Below are 18497 nucleotides of genomic sequence, written 5' to 3' on the forward strand. Positions count from 1 at the left end.
GTGGGTGCTGTACTGGCTCATTGTTTTGATGACAGTGCCGAGTGGTCAACTGCATTTGTGTCGCACACACTGGTCCCTGCAGAATGCTGGTATTCTCAATTGGATAAGGAGACATTGGCTATCATACTCAGCTTGCAAAAATTTCATCAATATTTGTTTAAGAGGACCTTTGTCATATACATACAAAGATCATAAATATTATCATACTTGTTTGATGTGTTGTCAAGAGCTATCCCACAGATGGCATCTGCTGTCACGATTTTGGCAACCTCTCAACGAAATGAACTGGAACAAGCCAACGATATTCACACCACTTAGCACTTCAAACCACTCAAACGTGTTAATCGCTTCAACTGATAACTTACACACACATGTGACAGCATTACACAATTCATTACATCATTGAATAAACCTAGCCTAACCTAATTACAAAACCAAAGATAAAATAAATGTCACAATCCCCGTTTTTGAGGCAACACAGTTGATCAAACATCTAACTACATAATTATAATTACAAAACATAAAAGTTCATTCACCAGGCACTGTTGAGTTCTTGACTTCAACTGGGTACAGGTGTAAAATACTTCGTTTCAACAAACGTGTTGGCGTATCACCACTGCCTACACGTACCAATGCTGCTCTAATCTTGCCATCTCTTCCAACAATCAGCTCTTCCACAAGTCCCAGTTTCCAAAAGGCTCTCTTTGTGCTATCATCCTTCAAAACAACAACATCTCCAACAGTGACTTCCATAGAAGTTCCAGTTCATCGTGAATTTACTCGATGTGATTCCCTCAGTCCTGTCAAGTATTCTTTCCTCCATTGCTTGGTAAACTGGTTCAACAAGTGTCTCTGTGTCTTGTACCTCTTGGTGAGTGTTTCATGTGTACTGGATAAATCAAAATGACTGTCATTCGGTTTTTCAGCAATCCGTCGTCCATAAATCAGGTGGGATGGAGAAAGAGTATAGCTGATTCCATCAACATCATCCTGTACATAAGTGAGGGGGCCAGCATTGATGAATGCCTCAACTTCAATAAGGAGGGTTTGTAACTGATCATAAGTTAAACTGGTATGACCCACAGTCTTTCTAAGACATCTCTTCACTCCTTGTACCATCCTCTCCCAAAATCCTCCCCACCATGGTGCCTTCTCAACCATAAAACTCCATGTAATTCGATTATTGGTCAAGTATTGACTTATCTCCTTTGACCTAGAAATCTTGATCAGTTCTTTAGGTGATGACTGAAAGGTTTTAGCATTATCAGACATCAAGGTTGCTGGCAGCCCTCGTCGACTGGCAAATCTTCTTATAGCCAATAAAAAAGAATCTACTCCCATATTTGGGGTGAGCTCAAGATGAATAGCCCTCGTCGACGTACAAGTAAACAGACATATGTATACTTTCTCACTGACATTCTTCTCTGAAATATACAGGGGTCCAGCAAAGTCAACACCTGTGTGAGTAAATGGCGGCCGGTCTGAAATTCGTTCATTTGGTAAGTCTGGTGCTGTAACTGAAGAGTATGATGGTCCCTCAAGCTTACAGCAAACAGTGCAAGACTTTACAACTCTTCTGACGACTTGGCATCCCTTCAGGATCCAAAAACGTTCTCGTAAATAAGTTAGAGTATCTGCAACACTACTATGCTTTACATTCTGATGAGCCCACAAAACCAACAGTTGTACAAAATAATCATCATGTGGTAATATAGCTGGTTTCTTGCTCAGTAGAAACAGAGACGAATTGTTGAGTCGACCTTTACAACATAAAACTTCCTGGTTATCTAAAAACAGCCCAAATTGCTTCACTAGTAGAGGACACGGACCTAAGCAAGAACAGAAATATTGGATTTCACGAGCAAAAAAACTACGTTGCACAGACTTAATCCATAATATCTCTGATTGATTCATTTCACTACGAGATATGAAAGGATCAAATGATTCGGTTTGTTTCCTGCACTTCTTAATGAACTGAATCACATAAGAGGTTACACGCAATAATCGATTTAAGCCTCCAGATTTCTTGCAATCAATCAACTCCTTAATAGACTGACACACAAAGGTTGAACTCATGGAGACCAAGGAAAGGGTAATTGGGGTTATGTTCTTTACCATCTCTATCTGCGCTTCATGATTGAGGTCATACACTTCAATGGTTGGCCAGGTTGTAGTTGATTCACTCAGGAAGTCCGGTCCTTGCCACCACAATACTTGGTCAATCAACTCTGAAGCCATGGTGCCCCTTGAAGGCAAATCAGCCGGATTTAATCTTCCAGGACAATGTCTCCACAACTCTCGATCACTAAGCTGACGGATCTCATCAACTCTGTGTTGCACGTACTGTTTCCATACCTTGTCATTACGGATCCAACAAAGTGCAGTCATGGAATCCACTCAAAAAAACTGACCTTTGAGATTAGAAATCAAGCCTTGGACAACCTTAGTAAGCCTCTAAAGAATCAATGCTCCCAATAGCTCAAGTCGTGGAATTGTTTGTTTCTTAAGGGGAGCAACCTTGGTCTTGGATGCTACTAATCTCACTGATACACTTCCATCAGAGTAGAGAGTTCTTAAGTACAATACAGCCGCATAGGCATGTTCTGAAGCATCACTGAACCCATGGAGCTCAAGTCTTTCTGGGCGCTTCCCTAATTCAAAATAACATCTGGGTACCACAACCATATTCAAGGTATTCAAGCTCTCTAATAATTGATTCCACCTCTGAGCTAGGTCTGGGGGGAGAGGATCATCCCAGTGGGACTTGTTAACACAAAGCGTTTGAAACATTACCTTCAGAAGAATAACAAACGGACTAAGAAAACCCATTGGATCAAAAATGGCAGCAGTCACATGCAGTACTGTTCATTTGTTGGATGGCAAGCCTCTTGCATGAGCCTGTAAATCCCCAAAGCAGAATCTAAATTCATCAGGCTCATGAAACCATTGAATTCCAAGTAGCTTGTCTGGCTCAGGTTCTAATCCCTTCACCCTGTCAACCTCCAATTTGGATTTCTGATTATTTTGCTCTGATTTAATCATTGCTAACAAAGAAGGAGAATTGGAATTCCATTTGCGCAAGTTAAAGCCACCATCTGACATCACTGATTTAGCTGTCTTGTATAACTTAAAGGCATTACCAATAGTATCAGCCCCAGCAATGAGATCATCAACATACAAGGACCGCTCTATACACTGGCACAGTTCAGGCTGACTGTCATGGTACTTATGAGTGTGGTGAGCAACTACAGCTCCTAGAATGGCTGGTGATGGTCGCAGCCCAAAAACTAAACGGGTAAATCTAAATTGAACGACTTCACTATCTTCACGGTGAGGGTCCTTGAACCAAAGAAAACACAACATGTCTCTGTCAGACTCACAAATGCCAATCATGAGAAAGGCCTTCTCTATATCTGTGGTTAATGCTATCAAATGATTACGAAATCGTACCATAATGTCAAATAATCTGGGAATAAGGTTAGGCCCTGTTTGTAAGCAATCATTCAAAGACATTCCAGACTCTTTTGATTTGGCAGATCCATCATATACTACTCTGACCTTAGTAGTGCTCCGCCCTTTCCGTATAACAGGATGGTGGGGCATTTAATGAATAGAACCCTTCTCCTTGTTAGTTTGTTGCATGGGGACTCTCTCAATTATACTTCTTTCTAACTGATCTTGTATAATGCAATCATATTCATGAAGAATGCCAGGATTCTTAAGCAACCTTTTATGAAGTAATTTCAAACGACTAAAACAAGGATCACGATTATCAGAAAGCTTAATATGTGACTGGATTTTGGAAAAACAATCCAAATCGCACATTAGAAGTTTCGAGATAAATGGTTTTAAAGAATTGAAGCCAGCATAACTCTCCAAGGATAGCAAGCACGCGCATGAAATTTACACAAAAGATGCATCAATCTGTTAACTTTCAAGCCACTTCCAGTACTTGTAGCTGCTTGTACAGTTTCCCGCCAAATAAGATAGAAAATCTGAGCAGTTGGACGAGCGAAGTAGTATCACGAGTGCTCACAAAGGGGTGGAGGCTGGGGGGTGGAGGCTGGGGGGTGGAGGCTGGGGGGTGGAGGCTGGGGGGTGGCGGGGAGGGCAAAAGATAGGCCTCAAAATGGAGGCAGACCACGATTGGAGTCCAGACACGAGATTACAGGGCTGTGCTGGCTCCTTAGTGGCTGATATGTAGCAAAATCTACAGAGAATACGTCTGGCCAACATTATAAGGCTGTTCACCAGTAAACCACTGATTCTTGCCAAGCCAGGTCCTTCACAAGGCCTGAAACCGCCATTTGGGCACTCCACACCACCCAGAAAAGACGTCTACTAAAACCAGCCTCGTGTAGTTTGAGTAGTGCTGAGGGTCAAAACTTGTAGTACGATAGTGTAGCTATCCACTGGTGGTGTTACTATGATTTTGCCTGATGTGCGATTTGGTTCGGTTCTGTAAAATCTGGTCACATATGGTCCCCTATCCAAGGTAAGCCTACCTCATAGCGATTGTCCTTAAAACCCTTGTAAAAAAATGTCATCTGAAGGGGCATTCTCAATACATCAATACCAAGAGTCTCAACTTCCCAAAATTTCTTAAGAGCAGTAACAAGTTGGTTATCCTGGGATTCAGAAGAATTCGATTCATTAAAATAACTAATAGCAAGATTGGAATGAGTATGGGCCAATTCCTCAGTAACAGCAGTCTCAGCAGGTCCTGATATAAGCCAACCCAATGTACTACAAACAGCTATAAGTCCTCTTTCAGTACGAATAATCTCCCCGGTCACAACGGACCAATAGAAGTCTGAGCCTACGAGAATGTCAATATGGTTCTGCCTGGTGAGACCTCGCAATCAGTCAATTCAAGCTCATTCAACACGGGGTAAGCACTAAGGTCAACAGGACTGGGTAGTGCAGAGCATATAGTTGGAAAGCTTAATGCATTAATACAATACAAGTTCTCACTCCCAGGTTTCCGCAAATACACTCTAACAACATCACAACTCTGCGTTTTAAACTCACTATCACCAAAGGTGTTGAGGTTGAGCTTCTCCTTTCTGATGGGTGATAATCCCAGTCTTGACTTCAAAGAGTCTGTGATGTAGGAACGTTGGCTACCATTATCAAAGAGTATCCTCACATTCTCAATGCTGGTTCCACTTCCATTAGTAGCTTCGCCTGTGCGGTCTGTAGTAAAACCAATTGCCATCTCTTCACAGTGTTAATAGTATTGGCAGTGGTGTCTTCAACTGGTGTAACCTGTTCCACATTATGGTCACGTTGGTTTGTTGTTTGTGGTTCACACAAGGACTGGTGGTGTCTACGATGACAATAACAACAGTTTCTGTGAGATTCACAGTCCCGGGCCTATGATTAGACTTCTAACAAACAAAGCATCTCCCCATTCTTATTAAGACTTCCTTACGATCTTTCACACTGACTACCTTCTTACATGAAGCTGAGTAATGTGCCTCACCACAATACACACTTTTGACAGTGTAGTTATTAGTTACTAAAGAGTTGGCAGTAGGATTAAAGCCACCAACATGTGTCTTAGGGTGAACAACACTCTTCTGTGATAAGATTCTGGCCCCTTCACTAGTTTCCCTGGCTTCAACTTCTTTAAGAATAGTGCTCATCAGGTGATTAATCTCCCAGGTTTCCTCTCGATTCTCTCTAGCCACTCTTAGACGCACTCCATCTGGTAACTTGGACATGAGGACAGGAATGAGTACACTGCCATACTGGGTAGTCTCAATGCCCAGGGATTTCAACCCACGTATATGAACCATCATCTTGTCATATAACCGTCTCTAAGGCTAGGTACGATCTACAATACAAGCAGGAAGTCTGAAGATTTCTTCCATATGGGTAGCAATAATCTGTTTAGTGTTGCCAAATCTCTTCTTCAATAATTCTATAGCTGAATCATAGTTGGCTTCTGTTAGACTGAGCCCTTGAATGGTTAAGGCAGCAGCACACTCAAGCAAAGAATGCAGGTAATTGAACTTGTCAATTTTTGATATTTCGCTGTTTTCGTGAACTGCAGACTTAAATGAATCCCAAAAGGATACCCACGCGGTGACATCACCTTTGAACTTAGCCAAACTCAATTTGGGTAGACGCGTTTTTGCAACAGCTCCAGGTGGTGATGCAACAACAACAGCTGGGGTGGTACTAACTGTGTGGGGTGCGACAGACGGCGGTTGTAAGGCTACGTCAATTCGACGCTTATAGTCCATTATCTTGGCTACCACAATTTCAGCATCATTTACCTCTATTTCAAATTTTTCCAATGAACACAGGTTCAAGATATCACGATTAAGGGTCTGTAATGTCTGTTCCTTAGCATTTAACTGTTGTCGTATCACGATTAAACGGTCGATCTGTTCAGTGGTTAGTGGTTCTGTGGCCGTTAGAGTGTCGGTTTCTTTAGTTAGCTTCGTTACGACTCCACGGTGTGATCCTCTAACGGTCTTCAATCAATCCAAGTTTTCACTCATGCTTGCTCTCGATCTCTACGGCGTGAATGAATCTAAAAATAAAACTACGAGAATACACAGTTCAGTCTTATCATTTTTTTTTCCCGGGCTTGATGGACTGCCCTTGCCTACCACCCCCAGCACATAAATGGCCTGTGCTGGACAAACCGGGACTTTCTTAGTACACGGCAAACTGAGACTCTGCCCGAATCAGCTCCACAATTGGGGGAGTCTTAACATAGTGACCGATGGATGAGCGGGCTCCGCGGATGCATTGTAAGGAGGACTGCAAGAGAGAGAAAGATAGACAGCACCTTAACCACCCCATGACAACAGAGTAATCATCGCCCCACTTATTTGAAAGTTGACGAACCAAGCGTTGATAGAAAAACAGACGCCTCATGAGCCAGACCACCAGAGGCAGACATTACCAGGGGGGTAAAAGAGGCATGCTCCTCCTCACGAATTCTCTGAGCATACGCACGTTTCTTAATGTTCTCGTGCCTCCGATAACAGAAGACCAGTGATGAGGATGCATTAGTAGCAGCCAGAGAGTTGAACACCCGCACATCCACAAAACATCTTTCACTTCTTCCACCCCAAAAACCATTCATGGCGATGTCAATACGGGCACCATCTTGGATATTGGCAGAAGCAGGGTAGTCCAGCTGTGAAACCGGCTGGAGCTCTGGTTCAACAGCTACCTGAGAGCATACTTCAGTCAACAGGGTAGCAGTTAGATCTCTGATCTCATTGTGTCGGATAGAAGGCAAGCCACCCTTGGGACAGGATAAAGCATGCTCCACTGAAAAGGAAGTCCCACATGCACAGTGAGCAGGAGTCCGCTGAGGAGACCACCCATAACGTAGTGCTACGGCATCATGAAACGCGGACTTATGCAGTGCAAAGCCATGTTCCTGTAGGGGCCGGGTGGTAAGCCAGTTGGTGGTCCCTTTGGCTGAGGCTAGATCTAAAGCGCGTTGAGAGGAGGGATCCAAGTGGGTACGCAAACTGGAAGATCTATCCGAATAGTTGGAAGATTTGGAATTGCGGATTGCGGACTTGCGAGATAGCTGTTCTGTTTTAACAATAGCCGAATTGGTACTCCGGTCCAGAATGAATTGTGAAAGAGGCTCAGTAATGTGACACGAGGCTGAATACTCCTCAGCTGCAATAAGAGTTGGGTTTATGATACCCAAACCACCATATCGAGGTGGAAGGGCAAATAACTTACGGATTGTGTCATTTGGTGGAGAGCATCCCATCAAAGTAGGGATAAGTACCAGCCGGATGTTGTCCTCAAGGGGTTGTAAAGCCTCTGATATGTTTGGAGTAGTGCGACAAAGATAGAGCCAATGGCTTGACAAGCCATGAGTGAGAGCGGAATAAGCAGCATGCGGCTGAACTTGTGCGAACTTGGCAAGTCGTGTAATCTCTGCTGACCAACCAACAACCTTGTCCCTCACAAATTCCTGGACATAAGCGTTTGAACCAATGGCAGCCCCAAGATAGGAACGGCCTGCGGAAGTAATTTGAACATCAGTATCTGAGAACAGAGTAGTAGCAATTGAATGGAACCTTTCCTCAGAAACTAACCAAGTTTTAGGAGCATTCACAAAATAGCCAAAAGCAGGTCCCTTAATACAAAGCTGGTTCCACCAGATGAGCAAGTCCTGTATACTGCCACAAGCACAAGCATCATCAGCATACCAGACCTGGTCCACTGTCCCATGAAGTTGATTGATTAAAGGCACTGTAGCAAGGGCATACATAGGCATAGCTAGTGGGTCTCTCTGTGTAGTACCCTCCTCTGATAAAATAACCTCCCCAGAAACAAGCAAAGAGGCTGGAGACCTATAAATATTGATCAGAATAGTGGAAAGTGGCGGGCACAGTTGTCTGATGTTGTGTAGAGCCACCAAACTGTTCAGCGAGTTAAAGGCATTGGAGGCGTCCACCAGCAACACAGCCTCAGTGCTTCCTTCCTCAAAAACCTTTCGGACAGCATGAACCGCAGCCTCCACCCCAGAGAGTTGCCCTGCACAAAGTTGGTGTGAACCGGCTGCCTCCTGAATGTCATCCCGCAGGATGACTAGCACAGCCTTAGCAACAATACGTCTCATAACCTCGCACACACCAATAGGCCGCACCCCAGGACTTTTATCCAAAGCAATGAGGCGACACACCAAAAAAGGCGAAAGCAAATCTGGGGAGAGGAAAACAGTACATAAACAACGAGCAAATGAGGACATTGCAACACACAATTCACCTGTAGCAGAGTGAAATGAGGTACAAAGTCGACGCCAACCACGAGCGTCTATCCCAGAGGGTCCTGCCGCACCAGGTGTTCGCAAAGCAGCAGACCTGATAACAGCAGCATTAAGAGAAGAGAATATAACAGAGTGTACGGATGGTGGGTCAGCCCAATGCTGTAGAAGACACTTAGGATCCAAAGGCTGAGCTGGAGGATGTTTAGCCCGCAGAACATCGCGAACATAAAGGCCAGGAGAAGCAGAATCAGCTATCTCACTCAAGTTTAGAACTCCACCACATTGGTAACCTGAAACTAATCGTAAAGCAGCCTTGGTTTTACCCTCAAACATTAGCTTAGAAAAGTTACGTACAAGTTGTGCCTCACTTGGTTTTGGCAAATGTCTCTTGAGACGACCCTGTATAGCTCTTTCCTCAGCAACCAGTCCAAGTAGATTCCCATCCCTCCACTGTTTCAGCCGCTGCTCCAATAGGAGAGTGTGATCCTTGTCCTTAGATGTGCGGCTACGTTTCTGGAGCAGCAATATACAAACCACAACAATAGCCTTAAGGGAAGAACCCTCACCTACAGCACGAAACAAACGAGCCAGTTCAAGTACAAAAGCCTTACCAGCTGAACCCTGTGGAACTGCAAAACTGTTCTTCTTCCAATTTATCACTTCTAAATAAACTTTATCCAATTCTGAGATAAAACAGCTTCCATCAAGATTCCCCCACTGAAAGTTAGGCTGAACTACAGGTTGAAAATCAGGTAGGTCAACAACTGACGAATTGTTCATTAAAATGTCGTTGGAGTTGTTAGAAGTCAAGTAGGGGGCGTTAGGTTCTTCCTCCTCGTCAACCTGTGCGACGGATGAGGGTCTTGCCTCCCGGAGAATTGAACTCTGTGGATCCAAACTGGCCCTCGAACTGGCCTGGAGTGTCGCATTTGGTTCAAAACGGCAATAACGCCTGCCTATCTCATCACGATAAGACACCAAAATATTTGAAATGGGCTGGTCTTGGTAGCAAATGGTTGTCTTCCAGTTCTTAGAAGAAGCTTTACCCGCTTTGCTTTGAAGGTCACATGGAGTCAAAAGGTCCCCATTGACCCGAACACAACGACTGGTGCCACTGGACAGTTCCTTGGTTATCAACTTCGCTTGCAAAGTCCCACATACTATGTCGACGGCCTCCAGAGTTGAGCGACTCTCCGGAAAACCAGGGAGAAAATCGACCATTACGATTCGTTGAGCACAACGTCACGTCTTATCAGTACTTGACCTCTACTGGTGCCGTTTAAATTCCCCAGCACAAAGGATTCTGCATGTAGGGGGCTTCAGCGAGTCTCGTGCCCCACGTTGGGCGCCACTTGTCACGAATTTGGTACTAATTGACAACCTCTCAACGAAATGAACTGGAACAAGCCAATGATATTCACGCCACTAAGCACTTCAAACCACTCAAACGTGTTAATCGCTTCAACTGATAACTTACACACACACGTGACAGCATTACACAATTCATTACATCATTGAATAAACCTAGCCTAACCTAATTACAAAACCAAAGATAAAATAAATGTCACATCTGCTTCCATACAACGATGGGCCATTATCCTGTCTGCCTACAGCTATAAAATTAAGTATAAGTAGGGATTTCCAACTAAATTAAAAAGTTTACATTCCTTAAATTCTTTGGTATGGCAAATATTGTGCATTCTTTTAGAATCATTTTAGTGCAAACCTCACCTCAATCGGTAGTTCCAATCAAGAGATACAAGCAAAAGAAGTCATTAGAGCGGTGATTTTGTGTCCGACATTTTTATGGCTTTTCTGTACATTAGCATGGCACCAGGCATAATATCCAAAGTGCCATAACTTTTAACAGGAATTTCTTAATGACATGAAATTTTCACCACATAACCATTCAATGTAGTAAAATGCATGAGATAAGTAAAACCTTTCTAAAGTGACCGATTCTCTGTAGAATGACCAGTTGTAATATTTAATGGTTGAGTCAGTAATTTGCTAAGAATAATGCATCCTGTCACACAATATCACTAGTTAATTATCTCTAAATGTAAGTGGGGTACCTGTGTATAATTAATACTGCACAGAATATGACCTTTGGCACCACAGGTCATAGTTAACAATTACTTTGTAAAAACATGACAATCAGATTGCAACATACATGATCAGTAATGTTCAGTGCTATGGTAAGGTAGCATTTTTAGATACTACTTCATTTTATATGCGACACTAAATGTATGGATAATACAAATTATTATATAATATGACGACATCACTACTTAATAAAGAACAACAATAAGCTGTTTCTGGCAAGAATTACAACCATTGCAGCTGCAAAATAATTAATAATAACAGCAGTAGTACATCAGAATATCACAACAGGTAGTTGAGAAGCTTTACAAGGTATGTATCGTGTGCCTAACATTGATTTTTTTTAAAGTTATGCATGATGTTGCATGCTATAAAGCATAAAAGCTATTCCTCACAACACAACAAACTGCTTACTGTTAAACTATACTTGGACTGATGCGGATGGGTGGCTTGAACACCAGGGTGGTTGTTACGCAGAATTCTTAACAGTCCTAGATGGTGGTATACCTTTTTACAAGACATATTTTCGTCGTGAGCGACCGGAAAACGTCTCTTCACCAAAAAACGGATGGTAAATTCAAAATCAGCGTATCCACTTTGCCCAGGATGACTTCTTTCAGCCTCACAGGTCACAGAAACTCGCGGAAAACTCGATAACTTTTGACAACAGGTGGTGCCGTAAAATCCCGTATTTCCCATACATTACGTTGTACAGATTTTTTGTATGGGCTTCCTATGGGGAATTTTAATTTTAGAACTTTGATTTCGCGTATTTCAATAAATATTTGATGAAATTTAATTCGGCAAATTGCATTACGAAGTACGAAGCATTGGCTATCACGTACTAGAACAGCAGCTCGTAAAACATTTATTGAATAGTTGTATTTTGATAAGCAAAAGTATGTGTGAAAAATCAGGAGGTTGGAAATCGCTAGTATAAGCCGGGTACATGTAATTCAAATGCTGATGCGTTCGGCAGGTTGCCACTACCACATCAGCCTAAGGTTGTTCCAACCCCAACAGATACTATCTTCTTACTAGATTAGTTAAATTCCACACCAATGACAGTACCATTATTCACCAAGACAGACCTAATTTTATTAAAAGTCAGAGCACAGTTAATGAAAGGTTGGATGTATTCATTGTTCGACTTGCAGCCCTAATTTGGACTAAGATCAAAGTTAAGTGTTGAAGCTGGCTGTGTATTTCGTGATAACAGAGTTGTGGTCCTTCAAGGGGACAGACTAAGGTCCTTGGGTTGCTGCATGAAGTACACCCAAGAGTTGATCGAATGGAGCGCTTGGCCAGGGAGTATGTGTGGTGGCCACAAATTGATTGTAATATTGAAAGCATGGTAAAATCTTGTAATGCTTGTAAACTGAATAGAAATACTCCAGCAGCAGCCCCCTTGCATCCATGGGAATGGCCAGACAATTGCTGGTCATGAGTTCATGTGGACTATGCCAGACCTGTTCTAAATCAAATGTTCCTTCTCAACATTGATTCCCACAGCAAATAGTTGGATGTTCATATAATTACGTCTGCAACAGCATTAGTCACAATTTAGAAACTACGTGACACCTTTGCAACTCTTGGTCTGCCAGAGACCCTAGTTTCAGATAATGTTTCTGTATTTATTAGTTATGAATTTCTAGAATGGCATTCAACATCTGAAAATGAACCATATCATGCAGCCTCAAACAGACTGGATGAAATGGACTGGTTGAAAGGGCAATCCAGAGTTTTAAGTCAGCTATGAAGAGAATGCAAGAGGGTGGTTCCATAGAGTCTAAGGTTCCCACTTTTTGTTTAAGTATAGAGTGATACTACACTCTACAACCAGTGCCTTCCCTGCAGAGCTGATGTTTGGCAGACCTTTGCAAACACACCTTGACTTACTTCAGCCCAATGTGAAAGATCATGTAAGGCATTCCCAGTCCAAACAGAAACAGCATCATGATGTCCACTATAAGCAATGACAGTTCAAGGAAGGCAAGACAGTGTATACCAAAAATTTTAGTGGGAAGGGAGAGTGGGTACCAGGAGTAATCAGTAAAGTGCAAGGTTCATTGTCATATTTAATATCATTGGAAGATGGGAGGGTGGTACACAGACATGTGGATCATATCAAATTGAGAGAGACAATGTTTGGACAATTATCATGCCCAGTAGACCAACAAGAAACAACAAATGCAGAAGAAGCAAATACAGATGTTGAGCTGTAACGGCAAGCAAGGAGCCACACACCACTCTCCAGACTGATAGAGAAGCTAGATAACTAAGAAGGGAGGAGATATAACAATTGAACAGCAGTATAATTATTATTAGTTATTGTATTATTATTCATTGTAACTGAACATTTTAAATCATTGTAATCATGTGCACATGTATATCTTGTGATTCTGATTAAATGGCATTCAATATTGTTTGAGTGAACACGTGGCAACTCTACGAATATTACAACATGATTCTGATTATTCCATCTTGTCAGAGGCTGCTGTCATCCCTTCCAATGGTCCGGCATCTTTATTTGCAGTCCAAAGAGTTAGCTTCAGTTCAGGAATGTTCAAAGTATTAATAGAAGACCTATTCTTTAATTTTTTACTTATATCAAGACACACGGTAGTGTGTCGTGCGGCCCAAGAAGCCGGCGCGCCACACCGCGAGTATATTTACAGGAAGAAAGAAAACGTCATTTTCACACCTTTGTATCTCGGTGATCCCTTATCCGATTATAACCAAATTTGATACAGAGTTGTCCACCAGCCAGGGGAGTCTACAATCCAAGTTTGAAAGAAATCGCTCTAGCTATTTCCAAGATACGAGCTGCTAAAATTTAGATTTTTATTCTTGTTTTTTTTTTGCGATTTTTCATCTTCGTGCTTTCGCACACTTGCTAAAATTGCTATAAAACGCAAACGCATACTCCGATCGCCTTGAAATTTAGCACACCGAAAGGGAGTCCAAAGGCGAATCCTAGCTTCAAATTTGGTGCAAATCCGATGAATGGTTCAGGAATTATGACCGATTATTCGCGTAAAACAAGATCGATTTGTTGTCACGCCTACAGGGTAAACCGCTTCATGGAATGTGTTGAAAATTGCTATGCAGATGGAGTAACCATCGTAGGAGTGTCTTTTGGTGGTTTGAAAGGAATCGAGATAAAGACCACGGAAATATGACACAAAACCCAACCTGTGTCACAATTACGCGATCGATTTTTATGAATTAAAAAGTATTAGTTTTCACGCCTACTAGGCAAACCGCTTAGAGCAATAAGCTGAAAATCGGTGTATAGCTGGAATAATTTTCATAGAAAGTCCTTGCAGTAGTACAGAAGAATTGGATTACAAACCACTGAGTTATGATTCGAAAGTCAACTCCGTGCAACAAATGCGAGATCGAGATACTCTAATAGAACAGTCACCCTAATAGAGCATTCGGCTAATTTATTTAATCCATTATAGAATTCTCTTACATTACAAGTTATTCTGTAGGGAGTTCAGCTGCAAACAGTTAATCTTATAGACAGTTCAGCAAGAAGCAAGTCACCCTGTGGAGAGTTAAGCTACAAATATATCACTGTAGAGGTTCAGAACATTACAAGTCACACTGAAGAGAGTTCAGCTATAAACAAGTCATGCACCCTGTAGAGAGTTCACCTACAATTAAGTCACTCTCTAGAGAATTCAGCTACACACAAGTCACTGTGCAGAGAGTTCAGCTACAAAAAAAATACCCTGTAGAGAGATAAGCTACAAACAACACACTTTGCAGAGAGTTCAGCTACAAACAAATCGACCTTTAGAGCGATCAGCAACAAACAAATCAACTTGTAGAGAGATCAGCTAGAAATAAATCAACCTGCAGAGAGATCAGCTACAAACAAATCAGCTTGTAGAGAGATCAATTACATACTAATCAACCTGTAGAGAGATAAGCTAAAACAAATCACCCTGTAGAGAGTTCAGCTACAAAAAACCACCCTGTAGAAACATTAGCTAGAAACTAGACACAATGTAAGGAGTTCAGCTACAAGCAAATCACCCTGTAGAGAGTTCAGCTAAAACAAAACAACCTGCAGAGAGATCAGCTACACAAATCAACTTGTAGAGGGATCGGCTACAAACAAATCAACCTGCAGAGAGATCAGCTACACACAAATCAACTTGTAGAGAGATCAGCTACACATAAATTAACCTGTAGAGAGATAAGCTAGAAACAAATCACCCTGTAGAGAGTTCAGCTAAAACAAATCAACCTCCAGAGAGATCAGCTAGAAACAAATTACCTTGTAGAGAGATCATCTAGAAACAAATCAACCTGCAGAGAGAACAGCTACAAACAAATCTGCATGTAGAGAGATCAGTTACACACAAATCAACCTGTAGAGAGATAAGCTATAAACAAATCACCCTGTAGAGAGTTCAGCTAAAACAAATCAACCTCCAGAGAGATCAGCTACAAACAAATCACCTTATAGATAGTTCAGCTACAAACAAATTACCTTGTAGAGAGATTGGCTACAAACAAATCAACCTGCAGAGAGATCAGCTACACACAAATCAACTTGTAGAGAGTTCAGCTACAAACAAATCAACCTGTAGAGCGATCAGCTAGAAACAAATCACCCTAAAGAGAGGTCAGCTACACAAAAATCACCTTGCAGAGAGATCAGCTACAAACAAAGCATTTTGCAGAGAGTTCAGCTACAAACAAATCAACCTTTAGAGCGATCAGCAACAAACAAATCAACTTGTAGAGAGATCATCTAGAAACAAATCAACCTGCAGAGAGATCAGCTACAAGCAGATCAGCACGTAGAGAGATCAGTTACACACAAATCAACCTGTAGAGACATAAGCTAGAAACAAATCACCCTGTAGAGAGTTCAGCTAAAACCAATCAACCTCCAGAGAGATCAGCTACAAACAAATCACCTTATAGATAGTTCAGCTACAAACAAATTGCCTTGTAGAGAGATTGGCTACAAACAAATCAACCTGCAAAGAGATCAGCTACAAACAAATCAACTTGTAGAGAGACCAGCTACAAACAAATCACCCTGTAGAGAGATCAGGTAGAAACTAGACACAATGTAAGGAGTTCAGTTACAAGCAAATCACCCTGTAGAAAGTTCAGCTACAATCAAATCAACCTGTAGAGCGATCAGATGGAAAAAAATTACCCTGAAGAGAGGTCAGCTACAAAAAATCACCCTGTAGAGAGATCAGCTAGAAACAAAATTAATCACCCTGAAGAGTACACACAAATCAACTTGTAGAGAGATCAGCTACAAAAAAATCACCCTGTAGAGAGATCAGCTAGAAACTAGACACAATGTAAGGAGTTCAGCTACAAGCAAATCACCCTTTAGTGAGTTCAGCTACAGTACAGCTCACAGGTAACGTCGCGAGTATACACATGCGAGTAGTGCTCATGTCTTCTCACAGGATTATTCTTTTGCAATGCACTATACAATACCTGTGGATCATCGCGTAGATATTCACTAGCCGTGCGAGAAACTCGCCACACATGAGAACACTCGCTACTGAGTTCAGTAACTTCATATATTCAACACTTAAATCACATAAACATTTGAGACCAGTCCCATACTGTATGTTCGTATCTAGCTAATGTTAGAGTGCAATAAACGCACGCTGGACCAGCAGAACGCAATGGGTGGAATATTTACGAAATCGAAATAATCCGTAAATTTTACAGCGCTTGTTTCACAATGAAGGAAAGTGATAATACCACAAACCTTGGTAGCATCGTGATCCCATAAGCAAGAGGAGTTCCAAAATCATTGTTCGTTTCAGTACTCCAAAGGAGACGGAATATATCAGCGTTAGTCTGCCTTGCGTTGGACGAACGGTTCACTATGGTTTTTCTCACGTTCGTTCGCCTTCTCCGGTCCCCCATGGTCGCAGAAAAGGCCTGGAAGACAAAACTCACCCAGCAATGGATTTGCTTGTTCATGGAGAATTCGATGGTACAACTTGGTAGAGGACTACTTTCGTATGTTATGTTTGTTTTATTAAGCGCCTGTAGCTTATTGTCATTGTACAAGTCGATTTTTTGGGTGGGGTCTATTCTACGGAACGGAACGGAACGGAATGATGGACTAAACTACGGAACGGAATGCTTTCTCAAATTGAAGCTTGCAGCTTACCATTGCTGTACAAGTTATCAGTGGCACTTCCAGCTGGTAAACAAACGTACCCCAAGAAAGATAAAACGAATTTAAGTATCGATTGTGGGTTCTTGCTGTTTATCTTCGGATGTATCAAGTAGGGAACTTAATGCATGACTTGTTTTTGCTAATATATGAGTTGTTTTTGCTTACTTTGACTTTAGAATGTACAATCTGAGGTTCAGCCTTTCTAATAGGCATAACTCCGGAAGTATGTAGCTACACTACAAAGGAAACAAGTATGGTGACAAGCTGAATCAACTCTGTCAGGCTAAACAGAATCTAAAGGAATTTTGTGCAGTGTGTGAGGAGCAAACATTCAGATACCTCAAGGAGGCTATATTGTGTGAACATCAATGAATCATTAGCAAAATAGTGGACTACATAATGTCAGATATCTTAGCCTGAGTAGTGAGTTGAATCCAGGATGGGGTCTATTTTACAGAATGGAATGTTTTCTGAATCAAAACTTACAGCTTGTCTAGCCGCTATCATTGCTGAAGTTGCATTCATCAGTGGAACTTCCAGGAAATGGAATAGGATAATAATAAAATATTAATAGCTGTTTCATGCAGTACATTGTTCTATTACCTGATATATCAAGCAGGTCTCTTCAATTCATTTATTGCATGACCAAGGCAAGTTTTGTTACTACAATACAGTAGCTGATTGGATGTCAGTTGCTTCTGGTGATCTTGACAAGATAAATAGTTTAGAAGACCACTCAATTTCTTCAGTTTCAGAGCGTAATATCCACAGAGAAATTAAGTAGAAAGTTACTGGTGACAGGAAAAGTCTAGGTGATCATGACTTTATTCAGTCTAATAAACAGAATATATGGTTGATTGAGTGAGGTATCACTTGCAGAATGTTCAGACAACCAGCGATGAGATGCATGCATGGATTCATTGAATTTTTGTTACAGTTGGAGACATTAAATATCCAAAAGCAAACTGACTGTATAATATTAATTCACTTGCTTTATATTTTCTCAATTTTGAGCCTGTATAGCTACAAGTAATTAATTTTTTCTCAGTCCTAGAATAAGATGGGAGAGAAAATTTATCTTTGTTTATCTATACTGTACAACTTCAAAGGAAATGAAGAATAAAATTAGTAAAACCACAACAAGGTGAATTACAGATTTAAATACTAAATATGAATTATAGCCTTTAGATAATTATTGTTCCAAAGCAAAATTGTAGATGGAAAAAAAACAAGGACTGGTGAGATCTTGGTTATTTGATGATAGAGGTTGGAGATTAAAAGGGTGGTAACTTCTTGTTCTTGAATATGTTGCAAAGTGGAGGTATGGGATATCAATTTCATTATGAAAAATTTGTATACTTAAATAATCTAGCATTACTGTCTTCAATTGTCCTCCACTTAAATATGCTACAACAGTGTCGGTACATTGGCAGTCTACCTTAAAATCTC

General features: G+C 41.4%; 2 protein-coding genes across 2 annotated transcripts; both read right to left on the reverse strand.

Moving 5' to 3' along the window:
• Positions 1-765: 765 nt before the first annotated feature.
• Positions 766-2388, reverse strand: LOC136248011 (uncharacterized). Its single transcript, XM_066039828.1, has one exon. The coding sequence runs from the start codon at positions 2386-2388 to the stop codon at positions 766-768; it is 1623 nt and encodes a 540-aa protein (XP_065895900.1).
• Positions 2389-2865: 477 nt separating this feature from the next.
• Positions 2866-3603, reverse strand: LOC136248012 (uncharacterized). Its single transcript, XM_066039829.1, has one exon. The coding sequence runs from the start codon at positions 3601-3603 to the stop codon at positions 2866-2868; it is 738 nt and encodes a 245-aa protein (XP_065895901.1).
• Positions 3604-18497: the final 14894 nt, after the last annotated feature.

The sequence above is a fragment of the Dysidea avara genome, chromosome 2 (genome assembly GCF_963678975.1).
Source record: "Dysidea avara chromosome 2, odDysAvar1.4, whole genome shotgun sequence".
Classification (NCBI taxonomy): Eukaryota; Metazoa; Porifera; class Demospongiae; order Dictyoceratida; family Dysideidae; genus Dysidea; species Dysidea avara.